General features: G+C 39.2%; 1 protein-coding gene across 7 annotated transcripts in view; it reads left to right on the forward strand.

Annotated features, from left to right (window-relative positions):
- NCOA5 (nuclear receptor coactivator 5) overlaps positions 1 to 17,667 on the forward strand; it is a 29,860-nt gene extending 12,193 nt beyond the window's left edge. For 6 of the 7 annotated variants that reach the window (XM_074211206.1, XM_074211209.1, XM_074211211.1 and 3 more), the window contains exons 3-8: positions 8,980 to 9,465; positions 10,207 to 10,343; positions 11,390 to 11,516; positions 12,355 to 12,554; positions 14,879 to 15,211; positions 16,037 to 17,667. In XM_074211206.1, coding sequence (XP_074067307.1) covers positions 8,980 to 9,465; positions 10,207 to 10,343; positions 11,390 to 11,516; positions 12,355 to 12,554; positions 14,879 to 15,211; positions 16,037 to 16,656 — 1,903 coding nt within the window. In that variant the 3' untranslated portion in view covers positions 16,657 to 17,667. The remainder of the gene's footprint in view (positions 1 to 8,979; positions 9,466 to 10,206; positions 10,344 to 11,389; positions 11,517 to 12,354; positions 12,555 to 14,878; positions 15,212 to 16,036) is intronic. The other variant, XM_074211212.1, reaches the window with a different exon arrangement.

A 17,667-nucleotide genomic window follows, 5' to 3' on the forward strand; every position in this document is an offset into this window, starting at 1 on the left:
GTATCATTACCATACATGTTCTTTTATCTGGTCATTATTACCTCTCCTTTCATCCCTCCCTATGTCTTCTTACCTTGATAAATTTGTTCTCCATCAGCTAGTTACTCCACCCAATTTTTCCTAGGCTTTCATCACTGCTTTGGCCTCTCCTTGTTTAAAAATCTTGACCCTATATTTAATCATTTTATTTCCTTTACTCTTCCTCCTTACCCTTTCATTACTAATCCCTTTTTTAACCCCAACTTAAAATTAAGCTCTCTAATCACCTCTTCCCAAATACTTGTTGCTGAATAATGATGAAATCATGGAATTCTGCTGAATGGTCTATTCCAAATTTAAGTTATCCATTCTCAACTGAACTCTTGTCATGCACATCAGTATTCTTACTCTTTCCTAGTTGACTCTATCCCTCACATAGTCTGAAACAATACATTCTTTTTCTCTCCTCCAACTTTCACAATCCCCTCACCCTCAAAAAACAAAAACAAATAAAAAAGACCCCTCTCCTCAGCAGAGGACCCTGATAAATACTTCACCAAAAAAATAATGTCCATCTATTGCAAACTTTTACTTCATCCCAACTCTATATTCCACATCACCTCAGTATTTTTCTATTCTCTTCTTTCTTAAAAGAAGTAGTCTTTCCTAGCATATACAGCCCATCTATTTCTTTTTTTTAATGCTATGTTAATCATTTTTTCAACTGCATGCAATTCCAACAGTCATATTTTTGCAAGGTTTTGAGTTGCACATTTTTCTCCCTCCCTCCTTTCTTTCCCCCCTTCTCCTGACAGAAAGTTATATGATATAGATTATACATGTATAATCATGCTAAACATAGATCCATATTAATCATGCTATGGTAGAAGAATCAAATCAAAATGGGGGGGAAATGATAAGACACTTTGAAGATAATAAGTTTTGGTTTGCATTTTAATTCCACTTTCTTTTCTCTGAATATCAATGATATTTTCTATCACAAGTCTTTTATAATTGTCTTTGATTATTGTACTACTGAAATGAACAAATCTATCATAGTTGATCATCACCCAGTGTTGTTATTGCTGTGTTCAATATTATTGATTCTACTCATTGCACTCATCATCAGTTGCAAGTCTTTCTAGACTATTCTGAAGTCCTGTCCCCCATGATTTCTTATAGAACAATAATGTTCTGTCGCATTCATATAGCACAATTTCTTCAACCATTCTCAATTGATGGGCATCTCCTCAATTTCCAATTCTTTGCCACTACAAAAAGAGCTGCTATAAATATTTTTGGACATGTACAATCCCTCTATTTCTACCTTGATCCCATCATCTTCCTCCTCCAGGCACTTGCTCCTTAAATCATCCATTCTGTCTCTCTAATATTCAATTTCTTCTCTTTCTTTTTTTTTAAGATTTTTTTTTTTCGCAAGGCAAATGGGGTTAAGTGGCTTGCCCAAAGCCACACAGCTAGGTAATTATTAAGTGTCTGAGACTGGATTTGAACCCAGGTACTCCTGACTCCAAGGCCGGTGCTTTATCCACTACGCCACCTAGCCGCCCCGAATTTCTTCTCTTTCAAAAGGTCTTTGCTTGATCCCTCCATCTCCTCAGATGTCATGTCTTTTTATAGTAAAATTTCTAGTTTTTTTTTAAAAAACAACCTATTTATACTCATCTCCATTTTCTTACCCATGGCTTTAGTTTTTAACTTCTATATAGATGCTTCCCATATTTAAAAAACAACCTATTTATACTCATCTCCATTTTCTTACCCATGGCTTTAGTTTTTAACTTCTATGTAGATGCTTCCCATATCTATATATCTCACTTCACTGTCTCTTCCTTGGTCTTGCCCTACCAAGTGCTTTTATGAAATCTCCAGCTAGATATTCCAAAGACATCTCCAACTCCACATCTAAAATGGAAGCCTTACCTTTTCCCCCACACTATTCCTGTTAGTAGTGAATTGACAGTGAAGTCTCAGACTTGACTGTCACCTACTTACTTTCCCTCACAGCCATGCTATTATAGGTTCTATAGCCATAATCTGGCTCACATTCCTCCCATTTTCTCCCATTTCTCTTCATGCATGGAGCTACAAACCTAATTCAGATTCCTATCCCCTCTCCCCTGAACTGTTGCAAGCCTGTTCTTCCAACCTTCAGTCTCTTCCCTTTCCAAAGTGATATTTCCAAAGCACAAGTCTGGCCATGTCAGTAGCCTGATAAAGAAGCTCCAATGGCACCAAATTCCTTCTTGAATGAAAAAAGTTTCATTATTTAACTTTGAAAGTTTTTCATGTCATAGCTTCAGCTTTCCAGCCTGATTGTGCATTACTGTCTTTTCCATACACTCTTTTATCTTCTGACCAGTCTAAGCTGCTTGGTGTCCCTTGTACACAGCATGCACCTGTCCCCATACCTTTGCAGTGACAATTTTCTGTCAAAAATGAACTCTTCTTATCAACTCCACCTCCTTGAATTTCTAGCTTCCTTCAAAACTCAGTTCAAATTCTACTTCTTTAAGAAGCTTGCCCCCACCTAAGTTGCTAGTATCCTCTCCCAAGAATTATTTGGTATATATTTTATTGTTCTGTTTTCTCCCTACCCTTTGAATATAAGTTCCTTGAAAACAGAAACTCTTGTTTTTGTCTTTATATATCCCCAGAGAACAGCATAGTATTCTAACACATAGTAGGCATTTAATAAATGCTTGTGAATAAATGAATGAATGAAAGATGTATACTATATATCTTTTCTGTGCATCATAAATATCATAACTAAATTTTTAGGCATATATGAGACCACTACAAAACCTCAGCTAAACTTCAGTAAATCCAATTTATATTTGCTTTTGTTTCTTACATCATACTTCTTGCAGTTGTGCTACAGATGTTAGTGGGCACATATGTTTTCTTCCTACTGTACTTTACAGTCCAAGTAAACATGACATAGGTGGATACAGAATATATCCTGTCTGTATGGTAAAATCAAAGAGTTCAAGTGGAAACTGAGTATATGGTTGCCAAATAATTGAAAGTAGATATGTGGGTCCATTTTTCAAGAAACACTAATTGATAAAGTTTATGTCCCTTGATCTGAGTGACTTATGGAGGAATTCCATTGTTCCTTTTAATGTCACTGATTACACTGCAGAATATTCACACTGTGTCAAAGGGAGATAAGATTCCCTTCCTTTCATCCCTAAGTGATAAAATCACTATGGTGGTTGGTATCTATGTGTGTCACCTACAAGACAAAACAATAAGGGACATTGCAGAAGACAGCATGCCTCCTGTTAATATGGTTTGAGAGGGATGCTAGGTATTAAAGTTATTATTATTAATGAATGTTTAACCAAATTTTCTATCTTATCCCATTGATAGTAAATTGTCCACAAACATTGACTGTCAGGGAAATAGCTACATAGGTCGAAATCCTTTCACCAGAATATTAATGCATTTCATCCTGGCCTTAAATGTACCATCATCAGTAGAGGGAAAGTAGTTTTACATTTTTTAAAATAACCAAAAATAGGGGCAGCTAGGTGGCACAGTGGATAGAATACCAGCCCTGGAGTCAGGAGGACCTGTGTTTAAATCTGGCCTCAGACACTTAATAATTACCTAGCTGTGTGACTGTGGGCAAGTCACTTAACCCCATTGCCTTGAAAACAAATATATGCAATGTTATTTAGAAACTGCCTTTTAAAATTAATCCTACCAATACTTACCAAATTAAGTGTGTGTCCATGTAGATCACCACTGCATTTCTCTTGAATGTCATCTTCCTAAGAAATGAGCTTTCAATGAAGTTTGGGGGCTGAGGTAGCAGAAGAAATAGACCTGCTGTTTTATTACAGTAAACAGTAGGGACAACTGTGCTAATTCAGATTCCATTAAGAATCAGTCTTTCCTCATGGTAATATGTTGCTCACTGGGCTCCTCAGCAGGCTGTCATAACATGATGCATTTTTAAACAGTCATGCTGATTTGGTGCAAAAAAAAAAAGAGGAATGTGTTTATTCACCAAAATCCTTTCTGAAAATACCTGAAAAGAAAAAGCGAATGCTAATAGCAAAGACTAAACCTTCTCCTTTAATTAATTGTGTGGTCCCCAAAGCTAAACAGATAAAGGAATGTATTCAAAATAGAACCTCTAAATAATTGGGTCACTATTTTTGTCATTAACCTTAAGAATTCTGAATTATAGTGATATCTCTAGTGCCGTGGTTAGTCTCGCAAAGGATTTAGTCACTTCTCTTATCATCTCTACTTCAGATGCCTTCTTCCAACCAAAGCCCACAGTTATCACTGAAGACACTGAAATGTTGACAGGTACATTTGGTGTAGATTTTTTTGTGCCTCAGGATCCCTACTCCTTGATTATTACTACTTTCTCTCATAACAAAAATGGTATGCCATTTGCTACCTCTGCTGAACCAAGAGTACTTGTTTATGTTGGAACTTCATTCTTTCTCATTTTTTAATAAGAAAACTATATTTAAATACCAGAGCATCTTTGTTTTGTAAAGTTATCTTGTTTTCTTAAAAATGGTGAAACAAACTCCAGTAATTACAAAAACTTTCACAAGATTGTCGCCGCTTAAAATATCTAAGGTGAGCTGGACATCTGCTAGCTCATCTTTGTGTTATGTAATATCTCCTGAGTGAATCATAGGTACATATTGCCCTCTGTTAAGATTTGTTCTAATCATCTTGACTGGAAAGCTGTACTTCAGATGATTCTAGGCTACATGAGGGGTGGTTCTTTGTAATAAATTCAAGACAGAGCCAAATCATCACTGAATCAGATTTAGACCATTTGGTTCCCACTTGGGATTTAGCACATCTTATCATAAGTGATAAGGTGTCAAATAGTAATGCTTATCTTCAAGGATTGGGCATTAACACTGGAAATACAAAGTAAAGGCAAGGACTGTAATGATATCAAGTACACTCCATTTTCCTCAAGGATTTCCATATGACCCTAAGAAGAAAACAAAATTATCCTTAATGTCATATTTGGATTATTTTCTCTCTTCACTTCATCTTATTTTAATTTTGGAAAATATGTCAAGAATGTGTCAAAACATCAAGAATCATGGAGTTTGAAGTTTTCTTTCATCAGAGCACCAGCTTATATAGTTTGAAGAAACTCTTGTGATTTATTACCACCAGTTCCTTGATGTGAGGCAGCCACATCTATAGGTAGTCTTCATGGTTCTTTACTACTGGTGTGTTGTCTTCTGTCCTGTAGAACTTTGATAGAGCAATCAATCCTCAACAAATGCCATCTAAATTTAAAATGATGAATCCAGCTGAGAGACCAAGAGATTTTAAATTAATGCATGGAGGAAGACCAGTTTTCTCCCCAGAAAGAAAACCAGCATACTTGTGACTTGCAACATTGGAGAGGACTTAAAAGATTTATTAACATGTTCCCTTTCTCCAAATCATATCTGTATTCCTGGTTTCAAATGGAATTATGCAACTTTGTGACAAATAACCAAGCATAGAAGACAATCATTGTGAAAGTTGTATTTGTGATGAAGCAAAAGCCCGAATAATAAAGGAAAATTTTCTTGGGATGTAGGACAGGGAAAGAAAAGCTAGTTTTCCATGGCAAAGGAATACATGATATAAGGTGGTAAGCAATAAGAAGTGAAAAAGAAGACACTGGCTTCAGCACTTTGCTCTCTTTCCTAAAGGATGAAGAACTAGAAATCTTGGATATGATACTGAAAGCCCTGTTATAACTATTCTGAAGCATCAATTCATTTCTCAACAAAAAGAAGATCCAAATGGCATCCTAAGGAGGATCATCAATTAGTGCTTCCCTTTATATTCTGGGCCTTTAGGAACCTGAGTGGAAAATGCAAAAAGAAATGGAAAATATCTACCACTACAAAAAGGGACAACTTAGGCTGGCAGCTTGGGGTTCTCTCATATCTGTCCCAGTCCACCAAAATGGACATTACAGCTCCCCTTGGGTAAAAGGTGTTCCTTTTCTTTTGAATAGTAGGGAATTTGGGACATAGTTCTGGAAGTGATTTTTTTTTAATCTGCTTATATCTGGTCTGTGTAAGTTTCAACCCTGAACGTCTGTAATCATTTGTCTCTCTCTTTAGCCTCCAATAACCTTGTACTTGAAGAGGAGATGCATTTGTTTCTTTTACTGAAACACCTCTAGTATCATGGGATGATGTTGTGAACCTTATTATGCTTAAGAAACCTGCTTTTGAACCACTTGTTATCTAAGGTCAAGTCTCTCACATAAAAAATTTTATTCTGGTGACACTTTGAATACTGCACATTGTAGTTCCCTTATTGTTACCAGTGTTCTTGTTTTGAAAAAGATTTAGGGGGTGGCAGCAGGGGCCATTTTGTTCTGAGTTGGTTTTTTTATTTGTTTGGGTTTTAAAGTGAATTTAAAGCTTTTTTTTGTCCCTGTTTGTAAAGCAAGCTTGCATGCTGTTTATATTCCAAAAGGAAGAAAATGACTTGCCTTTCCATTTTAGAGTAAAATTTTCCTTTCCATTACCCCCATTACTCCTTTTCCTCTTTCCTATCTTTCTGCTGTGACTATTAACTTTTCTACCTTTTTACTCAGCAAATAATTGAGGGAAGCATTAGAGGGTTGTTTCAGATGAACTTTAAAAATTCTTGTGCTAAGGGGAGGTCTTATCTGAAGCCTGAACCCATTATTTGGGAATCTGGGCTAAAATCATCCTCCAGAGAAGGATATCTAACAGGTAAGTGAGATATTTCCTTGGAGTCAAAACTTTAAAAATTAACATGAAGATATTTTTCTTTTTCCTAATGTTATTTGCTGTTGTACTGTGAAAATATGAAAATTATACCCTCCCCCTCTTCTGGCCTTTTCTAGCCTTAAAGTCGGATGTTTGACTCTGTGTATGTTGAATGTGTTTCTGTGGTCTGTGGTCTGTGGTCTGTCAGGTTAGTGATCTCTGAGTCCTGGGAGCCAGCCGGGAATACTGAGAGCTGTTGCCAACTCTAATGACTGCTTGCAAACACTCCCCAGGGTGGGTTTATTCTCCAATTCATAATGACTTCAAAACACTCTGCAATTGCTTCTTCCCACTGGGCCCTGAGTGTTTGCCCACATTTTGTTCTTTATCAGTACCACAGATCACAATGTGAGAGCTTGCCAGGACTGATAGAGAGTAGGCAGGGGCAAGAACCTTTAGGATGAATGAATGGATGGATGGAAGGAAGGATGGATGATGGATATGCAAAATAAAAATTCATGTTTATGTATCTTCACTTAATTACCCTAATATTCTTTTATTATTTTTGCATTAACAGGTAATATAGAAATACTAGCAAATCTCAAAATACTTGGACGACCAGTGCTTATCTTAGAATTCCATTTGGTATTTTGTTAGTTTTTGCCCTGTAGTCTATTCTTTGTCAGTGAAATGAAATTCAAGTTAACATGCTAGCTGTTATATTATCAACAAATATTTTTAAGTACCTGCCAAGCTCTGTGCTAGGGATGGAAAGAAAATATAACATTCTTGCCTTTGAGAGGCTTACCAGTACATAAGAACTCATATATAAAATGATAACATTACAAGGACTCATGCTAGGTCATCTATAAGTGCTGTCGAGATTAAGTACCACCATCTTACTATAGGAATTCAGAAGAAGGAGAAATTTCTAATAACTGGATTGGGTAAGACTTTGTAGAGGAAGGTGAGTTTTAAGCTGGGCCTTAAAAGGAAAAATTAGGAATTAGACGAAGACTGTGATTGAAGAGAAAGGGGGTAGAGATTATCCCAGAAAGGAGAAACAACCTGAGCAAAAAGACAGAAGTGGGAATACATAGATTGTGTTTGAACAATGAACAGAATTGTTCGCTTGTTTAAGTAGTTTACAAAATTAGAAAGGTAGAAACCAGAATGCAGAGTAAGAAATTTGGGGATTTTAGAATAGAGGGTTGTATATGAAGGCAGAATATTTCAAGATTTATTTTGTCTAGAATCAAGTGAAGAATGAAAACTGCTTCAAGTGGTAAACAAGTTGTTTCAGTAGTGTAGACATGAAAAGATAAGTCTTAACTAGCTTGATGTGAGTGGAAAGGCAAAAGGAAAGGATGGATAATCACAAAGGAAAGATCCATCAGACTGGATAACTGAATGTGGAGTAGGAATGATAAATTAAACAGAATATGGAGAAATTTGAGCCTTGATGAAACAGAGACAAATGACAATGAAATGGAAAAGTCTAGAAGAGAGTGAGTTTGAGGTAATGATTCAATTTTAGATGTGTTACATTTAAAATGGTGGTGGCATATCCAGAGAGAAATATCTTGTAAAGAAAACCCACTTGGAGTCACCTATATATCTCTGTGGTATGATAAAAATCATTAGTCAATTCATAGAGATTAGTGCTCCATATAAATCTTTACCTGAAAGCTGCACAAATCTACATTGTCAGTACATAAATTTATGTGTCACCTTACAGTAATGTGGAGAATATATTTGTAGTTCTATTAAGTTCTATTATTACTTTATATTTTCTTTTAAGTTTAGTTTGGTTATACCAGCAGATAGTTTAGCGTTAATATCTTCTACTGAAGACAATCATCACTCACAAAATGGGTTTTTCATGATCTGCCTAGTGGGCATAAAATATTCTTTAACAAAATTGAGTATTTGGTAATATATAACCTCTTTTATCAATTTGTCTCTTTCTTTTCCTTGTGAGGCTCTTATTCATACAATCCTTCTTATGGGCATTTTGGGTTTTTTCTTTGCTCTGTCAGAACTCTGTGGACTATATATGATCAAATGGGGAGACTGTCTTTAAAAATCCAGCAGTGTCCTATCTACTCTTGTCTGTTTGCTCTAATTTGAAGAGTAGACTTTTTTGGGTGGTGTCAGTTTGGCTATACCAGGTATATAAGAGTTGAAGGGCCATTGCTGTCTTTTTCATCACAGTACTTTCCTGCTCCCTTCCCCACAGGGATCCATATGGTTTTGGAGATGGTCGGGATGCAAGACGGGATCGGTCCCCAGTTCGAGGCAGTCCAAGGAGAGAACCCAGGGATGGCAGGAATGGCCGAGATGCCCGAGACTCCAGAGACATTCGGGACCCCAGGGATGCCAGAGACATTCGGGACCCCAGGGATTCTAGAGACATGCGGGACCCCAGGGATTCTAGAGACATGCGGGACCCCAGGGATTCTAGAGACATGCGGGACCCCAGGGACATGAGGGACCCAAGAGATCCCAGAGAAATACGGGATCCCAGAGATATGAGGGATCCCAGAGATGCCAGAGACATGCGGGATCCTCGAGATATAAGAGATCTCAGGGACCTTGGAGATCCTCGAGAGCTGAGAGATCCCAGGGATATGAGAGATCTGCGTAATATTCGGGATGCCCCACGAGACCCTATGTATGACAGATACCAAGATGTGAGGGATACACGAGATCCTGTCTATAATAGGTATGTGGCAATTTTATATGATACTGGTAAGATCTACTCTCTATATAAATCCTAAGGAGGACATTATACACATGCCTTAGCACTTTTGGAACCAGGAATAAGACAAGACTATAGATGTTTGTTCTTACATAATGTGCTTGTCCCCACTGTAAGCAGGAACTGTCCCTTGTAGTGGTGGGAACTCAGTGAATACTTTCCTAGTTTATGAGGAAACATTCATTATAGATGAAATGAACTACATTTCTATTTATGTGAGGAAAAACCCTGGGTGCTGATTATATTGTAGAAAGTAGGTACATTGGGGAAATAACAAAAGTAACATTGATATCGCTACTTATTATTGGAGAGGACTATGGCATAGATAATAGTGTTATAAGGTTTGCCAGAAGCATTACAAATATCTCATTTGAACCTCACAATAACGTGGGAGATAGGTGATATTATCCACATTTTACAGGAGAGGAAACTGAGGCAGACAGATTGATTTGTCCTAGGTCATGCAGCTAATGAATGTCTGAATCTAGATTTTGAACTCTGGTCTTCCTGACTAGTCCAGTGCTTTCTCCCTTGCGCCTTCTAGCTCTCTCTCTTACTAGAGAACCATACAGCCTTTCTTATGGATATTCTGTTCTTTCTTTGCTCTGTCAGAAATCTGACCTATGTATGAAAAAATGAGGAGTCTGCTTTTAAAAATCCATCAGTGTTCCAGTTTAACTCTTGTTATATTTATTTACTTTGCAGGAGAGAAGAATCATATGACCGTTACCTGCGTATGGAAGAATATTACAGAAGGAAGGATGACACTTATTTTGATCGTTACAGAGACCACTTTGATGGACGAGCTCCCCCAGGCCCAGAAAGTCAGTCCCGTGCTAAAGGTTGAGTAGCTTTTCTTTAATAAAATTCATTCTTGTCCCATTTTATGCAGATGAAGTAAGATAAAATAGTGACTGAAGTTCAGCAGCATGACAAACTTAATAACTATTTATTGGGGATAGGCTAAGAAGAGGGAAAGGACATCATTGTGTTTCTAGATGGTGTCTCTCTGTGTCTGTCTACAAGTAACTTAGAGTCTGATAATGACTTTTGAGAAGTTGAGAGAGGAGTTAGTAGAATGCTTTTTAAAAATTTCAACTTGACTCTTAGTGGTCATTCTTTTTTTTTTAATAAAAGAAAGATTTTATTTATTTTGAATTTTCAATTTTTTCCCTAATCTTGCTTCCCTACCCACCCCCCACAGCCCCACAGAAGGCAGTCTGTTACATTTTTTCCATGGTATACATTGATCTAAGTTGAATGTGATGAGAGAAAAATCATCCAAAATATAAGAGATAGCAAAATTACATAATAAGATAATGGTGTGTTTTTTTTTTTAATAATAGTAATAGTCTTTGGTCTTTGTTCAAACTCCACAATTCTTTCTCTGGATACAGATGGTATTCTCCATCGCAGATACCCCAAAATTGTCCCTGATTGTTGCACTGATGGAATGAGCAAGTACATTAAGGTTGATTATCACCCCCATGTTGCTGTTAGGGTGTACAATGTCCTTCTGGTTCTGCTCATCTCACTCAGCATCAGTTCATGCAAATCCTTCCATGCGTCCCTGAATTCCCATCCCTCCTGGTTTCTAATAGAACAATAGTGTTCTATGTACCTATACCACAGTTTGTTAAGCCATTCCCCAACTGAAGGACATTCACTTAATTTCCAATTCTTTGCCACCACAAACAGGGCTACTATGAATATTTTTGTACAAGTGATGTTTTTACCCTTTTTCATAATCTCTTCAGGGTATAGACCCAGTAGTGGTATTGCTGGCTCAAAGGGTATGCACATTTTTGTTGCCCTTTGGGCATAATACCAAATTGCTCTCTGTTTTAGTAGTCATTCTTAAGCCTTTCTTTGACTTTGTCCTTAACAGAGCGTCTGAAGCGTGAAGAGCGGCGTAGAGAAGAACTATATCGTCAGTATTTTGAGGAAATCCAAAGGCGCTTTGATGCTGAAAGGCCTGTAGATTGCTCTGTGATCGTGGTCAACAAGCAAACAAAGTAAGAGGCTCTTCGGATACCTCTTCCAAGTATGGTCCAGTTATTTGAATGTTAGGAAGAAATCTAAACTTCAAGTTAGATATAGTGCCATATGAGACATGGGCCATATAGATACTGGTGATGGTGTGCCAATCCTGAGCTCCCCGACACATTCTGCCATGCTGAGAGTCATACATCCTGTGCTCACTGAGCATCTATCACTGAGCTCAGCAGAGATCAAAGACTTCTTTGTAAAGGGCCATGACCTTGCAAAGCTGCTAGTCTTCAGTGGCAAAGCAAGAGAGTTCACTGCTGTGCTGTGCTCAGCTCTGTTTAACATTCTGCTCATCAAAAGACTGAGTATCTGCTGTGGGGCTGAAAGGAAAGAAAAGGGTGTGGGCTATAGATTTGGTCATTGCCATGTTATTTTTCATGAAGTGCCTAGAGAATGGCTTCTCATATTGCCTCATAATTTGACATTAAAGAGCTTATTCCAAAACGGTGACAAAGAGAAGTTGAAACACCAAGCAGCAGGCAGACTCCATGAGGCATTATTAAAAAATGTTCACTTTTTAACTGTGCATAACAAGTTATGGAAGGTAGAATAGGAGCTGTGAGACTTGAGTTTGAATCCTAGTTCTGCCTCTAATTCATTTTGTGAAAGTCTTCATTTCCTTTTCTCTAAAGTCAAGTGGTTTGACTAGATGGACCTTTAAAGCCCTTTTCCATTCAACAACAAAAAAAAAAAAGGTTTGGTATAAAGGGTAAAGTGGAAAGTAGAGTCAATTCAAGAGCAAAGTCTTTTAGAGATTTGTAGGCCATAAGTATATAAACCTAATGAAGCTATGGTTATTTCCAGAGACTATGCAGAGTCCGTGGGAAGGAAAGTTCGAGACCTAGGCATGGTGGTAGACCTAATTTTCCTCAACACAGAGATGTCACTCTCACAGGCCCTGGAGGATGTTGGCAGGGGGGGATCTCCTTTTGCCATTGTCATCACCCAGCAACACCAAGTACATCGCTCCTGTACAGTCAATATCATGTTTGGTACTCCACAAGGTATGTCTACTAGTTACAAGTTATAGGTCAGCCAGTCAGATTGATGATTTTATTCCTTCTGTTACTTATCATGCATTATTCCATAAACACTAGCAATCAGGATCAGAAGTAGAAGGGAAAGGAACTTGGTAAAAATGATAATAATTTCCATTTCTGAAATATAGCCAGCAAGGACCTGATTTTGATGGTTTGTTAAATAATTACATGATATGTTTGGAATGAAAGCAACAATAAGTTCTTTAGATGATACAAGGGTGGGGGGAGGGCAGGGAAGAGGGGAAGGATATAGAGAACATCCTTCTCTGACCTACTTTTTTCCTCATCTATAATGAGAGTTTCATTAGATGGTTCCATCTAGCTTTGACGTTTTATGTAGGCTGAAGTTTTAAATCTGATATTTTATCATGTACCAGTCAAAACGTTTCTTCTCTTCAGAATATTTCCTTCGTTTATGCCAGTAATTCACAGGAGTCTATCCCCAGAAAAGAGTTCAGCTGATTGAAAATTTTATCCCTTGACTGAATAGTCCCTATAATATACAGGACTATATTTAAGAGACAGTGTGGTGTGGTGGGCAGCTAGGTGGTACAGTGGATAGACTATCAGACCTAGAATCAGGAGGATCTGAGTTCAAATATGACATCAGTTACATTTTAGCTATGTAACTCTGGGTAACTCAATTAGCCCTGTTTGCCTCAGTTTCCTCATTTGTAAAATGAGTTGGAGAAGGAAATGGCAAACCACTCCAGTGTCTTTGCCAAGAAAATCCTATATGGGGTCTTGAAGAGTTGAATACTTCAGAAACAATTGAATAACAACATGATATAGTGAGACCCCCACTGGATTTGAATCCCAGCTCTATCATTAACTGTGTGATTATTAGGCAAGACATTTAACCTCATTGACCTCAGCCTGCCTTTATTCTTCCAGTTACTAATGACCTTCCCCCTTAGAACACATAACAGAATTTTGTTTTGTAGCTCCATAATGTTTGTGTTATGTGATATTGTATAGTATCTGTGTTGCTATCATCCACCAAACTATAAGTTCCATGAGGGCATGGACCATCTAAACTCTGCTCCCTCACTCCCACCCCCATTCCCAGCACAGTGCTTTAGAAATTAATAGTTTGCTGTTATTTGGACAATAGGCTTTACAGGAGTTCAGGAAAAGAGATTGTTGTTGACTATATTAAGAGAAGGCTTAGTAGGAGCTAAAGCTGGATCTTAAGGAAAGATGGAATTTCAATAAATTGAAAGAAGATGTTTCAAGGAGAGTAAGTAAGAGCATGAGACAGTCCATGACATTGGTTAAACTTTCTTTTATATTTATCTCATTCATATCATAGTTATTTTTGTATTTGACCTCCAATAGATCAGAAGCCTCTTGAGAGCAGAATATGGTTTCTTGGTCAAATTTTGGTAGATATTTCCTCCAGTTATGAAGCACTATTTTTTCCCCTTCTCCTCCCACTGGGGAAAAAAAACCCAGCAACAACAAAACCCCCAAATTCTCAAATTTACCCTGTCCAAAAAATGTGTCTGTCTCTTTGGAAGCAGGGTCTTTGTTGTATCTTTTTTATGTTCAGTACTTTGTGCATAGCCCTTTACATAGAAGATGCTTAATAAAAAATTTTTTGACTGTGAATCCCTTCCCAGTCTACCTCAAGGGCTAGAAGAAAACTCTCTGTAAACAGAAATGTTAAAAAAAATAGCTATTTTTTTTTTTCATTTGATTACTGCAGTCTTTCTACCTACCTTCCAAGGAACAGTTTAGATCCCACAAAGCCACGTCAGGGTGAATGAGTGGGTTAAGTTGACATTTTAATCTTAAAGAATGCAGTTAGTCCTAATGGAAGGAGTCAGATATTTGATTCAGCTCATGGGCTAGTGGCAGGAGGGGGCTGACATCTGAACAGAAAAGAAGAAAAGATATTTCAAAGAATCTGAGGACAGAACATTCTGCTTCTGATCCCCTAAGAATGCATTGGCCCTGGAAAGGCCTCCTGCTTTCTTTCTACTTGCTCTCATTGATAGTGTAACTGTATATCTATTTGAAATTAGTGGCAGATAGAAACAGAAGTTATTTATGTAACTTTGACTTTTACCATTAACCCTTGAGCCAAAGAGATATTGACACCCATTTCCTTGCAAATCTCATCCAAATTTATCTGGTCTCTCTTTGCTCTTTGTCTTTCCCATCACTATAATTATTTTCTTGTTGGTTTAGGGTCAGGAAAGACAAGGTGGAAACCAGCCCTGAAACTACTCAGAACTGTCAGTAGGAGGAAATAGCTCAAGTGCGTGTGTCGTTCTTTCTCGCAGAGCATCGTAACATGCCCCAAGCAGATGCCATGGTGCTGGTAGCAAGGAACTATGAACGCTACAAGACAGAATCTCGGGAGAAGGAACGAGAGGAAATCGCCAGGCAGGCAGCCAAGATGGCAGATGAGGCCATTATGCAGGAAAGGGAGCGAGCAGCAGCAGCAGCTCCCATGGAAGAGGGGGTACGAGGAGGCCACCCACCTGCCATCCAGAGCCTCCTCAATTTACTGGCTGATAACAGGTACCTCACTGCTGAAGAAACAGATAAGATCATTAACTATTTACGTGAGCGGAAGGAACGACTTCTGAGGAGCAGCACAGACCTTCTGCCAGGTGAGCTGTGCAGCAGGGCCAAGGTGACGTTCTGACTCTGAATTGCTAATCTCCAGACTCAGATAGGAAGGGTGGCCCTGACCCGTATTCTAGGGGGCATGGGTCATCCTGTATAGTTAAGCAAAACAAAAGCACATTGGCAATGTCTGAAAATGTTTGCCTCATTTCACACCTCTAATCCACTGTCTTTGCCAAGAAGTGGAAACTCGCTTCACCACTGCATTGATCAGAGTTCTGAAGTCTTTCAAGGATGCTTTCCTTTACATTATTGTGGTTGTAGTGTAAAATGGTTCTTCTGCCAACCCTGAACCCTGTTCTCCTTACTTAGCTACATATATTCCTGATGGAAAAGAGAGGTTTGCTTTGGTATATAACCACCAATTCTGATCCTTCAGTTAATGTTTTGGAAGAGACAATGTGGTGTAGTGGAAAGAGTACTGGATTTGGAACCTTTATTACTCCCTTTGTGACCTCATACAAGTCACTTAACTTCTTTGGACCTCAGTTTTCTTCATCTGTAAAATGAGCAGATTGAACTTAGATGATCTCTAAGGTCCCTGCCAACTCTAAATCCTATGATACTATGATAGAGGATGGCGCTGAGGCTATCAACTTCTTGGGCCCACTCCAGTAAGTTTCTTGGGAACTGGGGTGCCTTTTAAAAGCAACAAAGTGGGCCAATCCTTTGGGGAAACTGGAGCCATAAACTTTGTAGATGAATAATATAAATGTTAAGTATACCCCACACTTCCCTTCCCTCTGCCTCTTGGTACCCCGCCCTTGCCTGGGACTTGAGCTAGAGCCCTTTGTTTTCTGTCTTTTCAGCTACTATTTCCCGCCAACCCCTTGGGGCGACTTCGGGCACTTCACTGAAATCCCAGTCCAGCCTGCCTAGCCCCCAGCCTCTCCAGAGCAGTCAGGCACTCCCTCCGGCTACACCAGCTCCAGCATCAGCCCCTACCCCACAGCAGGAGCTTCAGGCCAAAATCCTCAGCCTCTTTAATAGTGGTGCCGCCACTGCTGCAGCAGCAGCTGTTGTGGCCAACAGCAGTCCTACCCCTGCCACAGCTCCCCCAGCAGGCACACAGAACCAGAATTTTGCCACCATGGCTAACAACCAGTCTCAGCAAAGATCACAGGCCTCAGGCAACCAGCCTCCAAGTATCTTGGGACAGGGAGGCTCTGCCTGCAACGTAGGCCCCAGGCCCGGGGCTCCATCTCAAGGGCTCTTCGGCCAGTCTTCCAGTCGCCTGGCACCTGCAAGCAATGTTGCTGGCCAAAGGCCAGTGTCCTCCACATATATCAACTTTGATAATCCGAGTGTACAGAAAGCCCTGGACACCCTGATCCAGAGCGGCCCTGCCCTCTCTCACCTGGTGAGTCAAACCACAGCACAGGTGGGACGATCCCAAGCCCCTCTGGGATCCTACCAGAGGCATTACTGATGCTACTCTGTCAATCCCACTCTCCCTTCATCCCCACTCCTCCCTCCTCCACCCATTTACCACATTTTTAGAATTTTCCCAAGGGTGTTCCATCCACCTGACTACATCCATATTGAGTGTCATGAACCTTTCCTTCCTACACCCAGCTTTGTTACTGATCTCTCTCTGTGGGCAGAGTTTGGTAGACTCCAAGATGTATGGAGCAAAAGCGTTTATGTCTGAGCTGAGTTGGCAATTGGGCATTCCTTGGGCTTAGGGAATGAAGGAGTTGAGGCCTAGGCTTGGCCCGTCCTTAGGGCAACTGAAATAAGTTTCTGCCCCATTTAGTTTGGAATGTCATTTGTTTGTCATGGTCCAGACCCATTGCCTCTGCTCATTCAAACCTCCACCAGCCTCCTTAGGAGGCAGCATTGAAAGGAAAACTTGCCAATTTAACACAGTGCAAACCTATATTCTGCAAAACCTACTCAAGAGGAAATCAGGAAAGCGGTTGGCAGACTGGGTTTGAGTACACATCATGTCACTTCCTCCTTCCAGAGAAAGAGGCAAAAGAAGGAGAGAGGCCAATTTGGTGTTTAATAAAATTTTTCCCCAAGGTTAGGGGAAGAAGTTGGTCACTGTGTAGCCCATGAAAGCTTATTAACCAGGCCATTTCAGCCTGTTCGGGGGGTTTTTTGCATTTAACATACCCATCCCCACAGACCAAATAGCTCCACTCACTAACAGTTTATCCCAGATTGTAGGTCCATCTCTCCTTTCACTGGCGTAGAAGCTCTCCCATGGGTGGTTATAAGGTGGAGGATGGTAAGGAGCCTATAATATAAGCAAATGCAACTCAAGAATCTTGACCCTGGAATTCCTTTTTCTCAGATTTTTTTGAGGGAGAACCATTAGCTTGGAGAGGCAGACTGTTCATCTCAACCCGGTTGTTTGTTTTTTTTTTTTTTTTTTTTGAGGAGAGGAGTTGTGGGCAAGGGAATAATTTAAGGGCATTTGTCCTAGCAATTGCAA

Source organism: Macrotis lagotis, chromosome 1, assembly GCF_037893015.1.
Source record: "Macrotis lagotis isolate mMagLag1 chromosome 1, bilby.v1.9.chrom.fasta, whole genome shotgun sequence".
Classification (NCBI taxonomy): domain Eukaryota; kingdom Metazoa; phylum Chordata; class Mammalia; order Peramelemorphia; family Peramelidae; genus Macrotis; species Macrotis lagotis.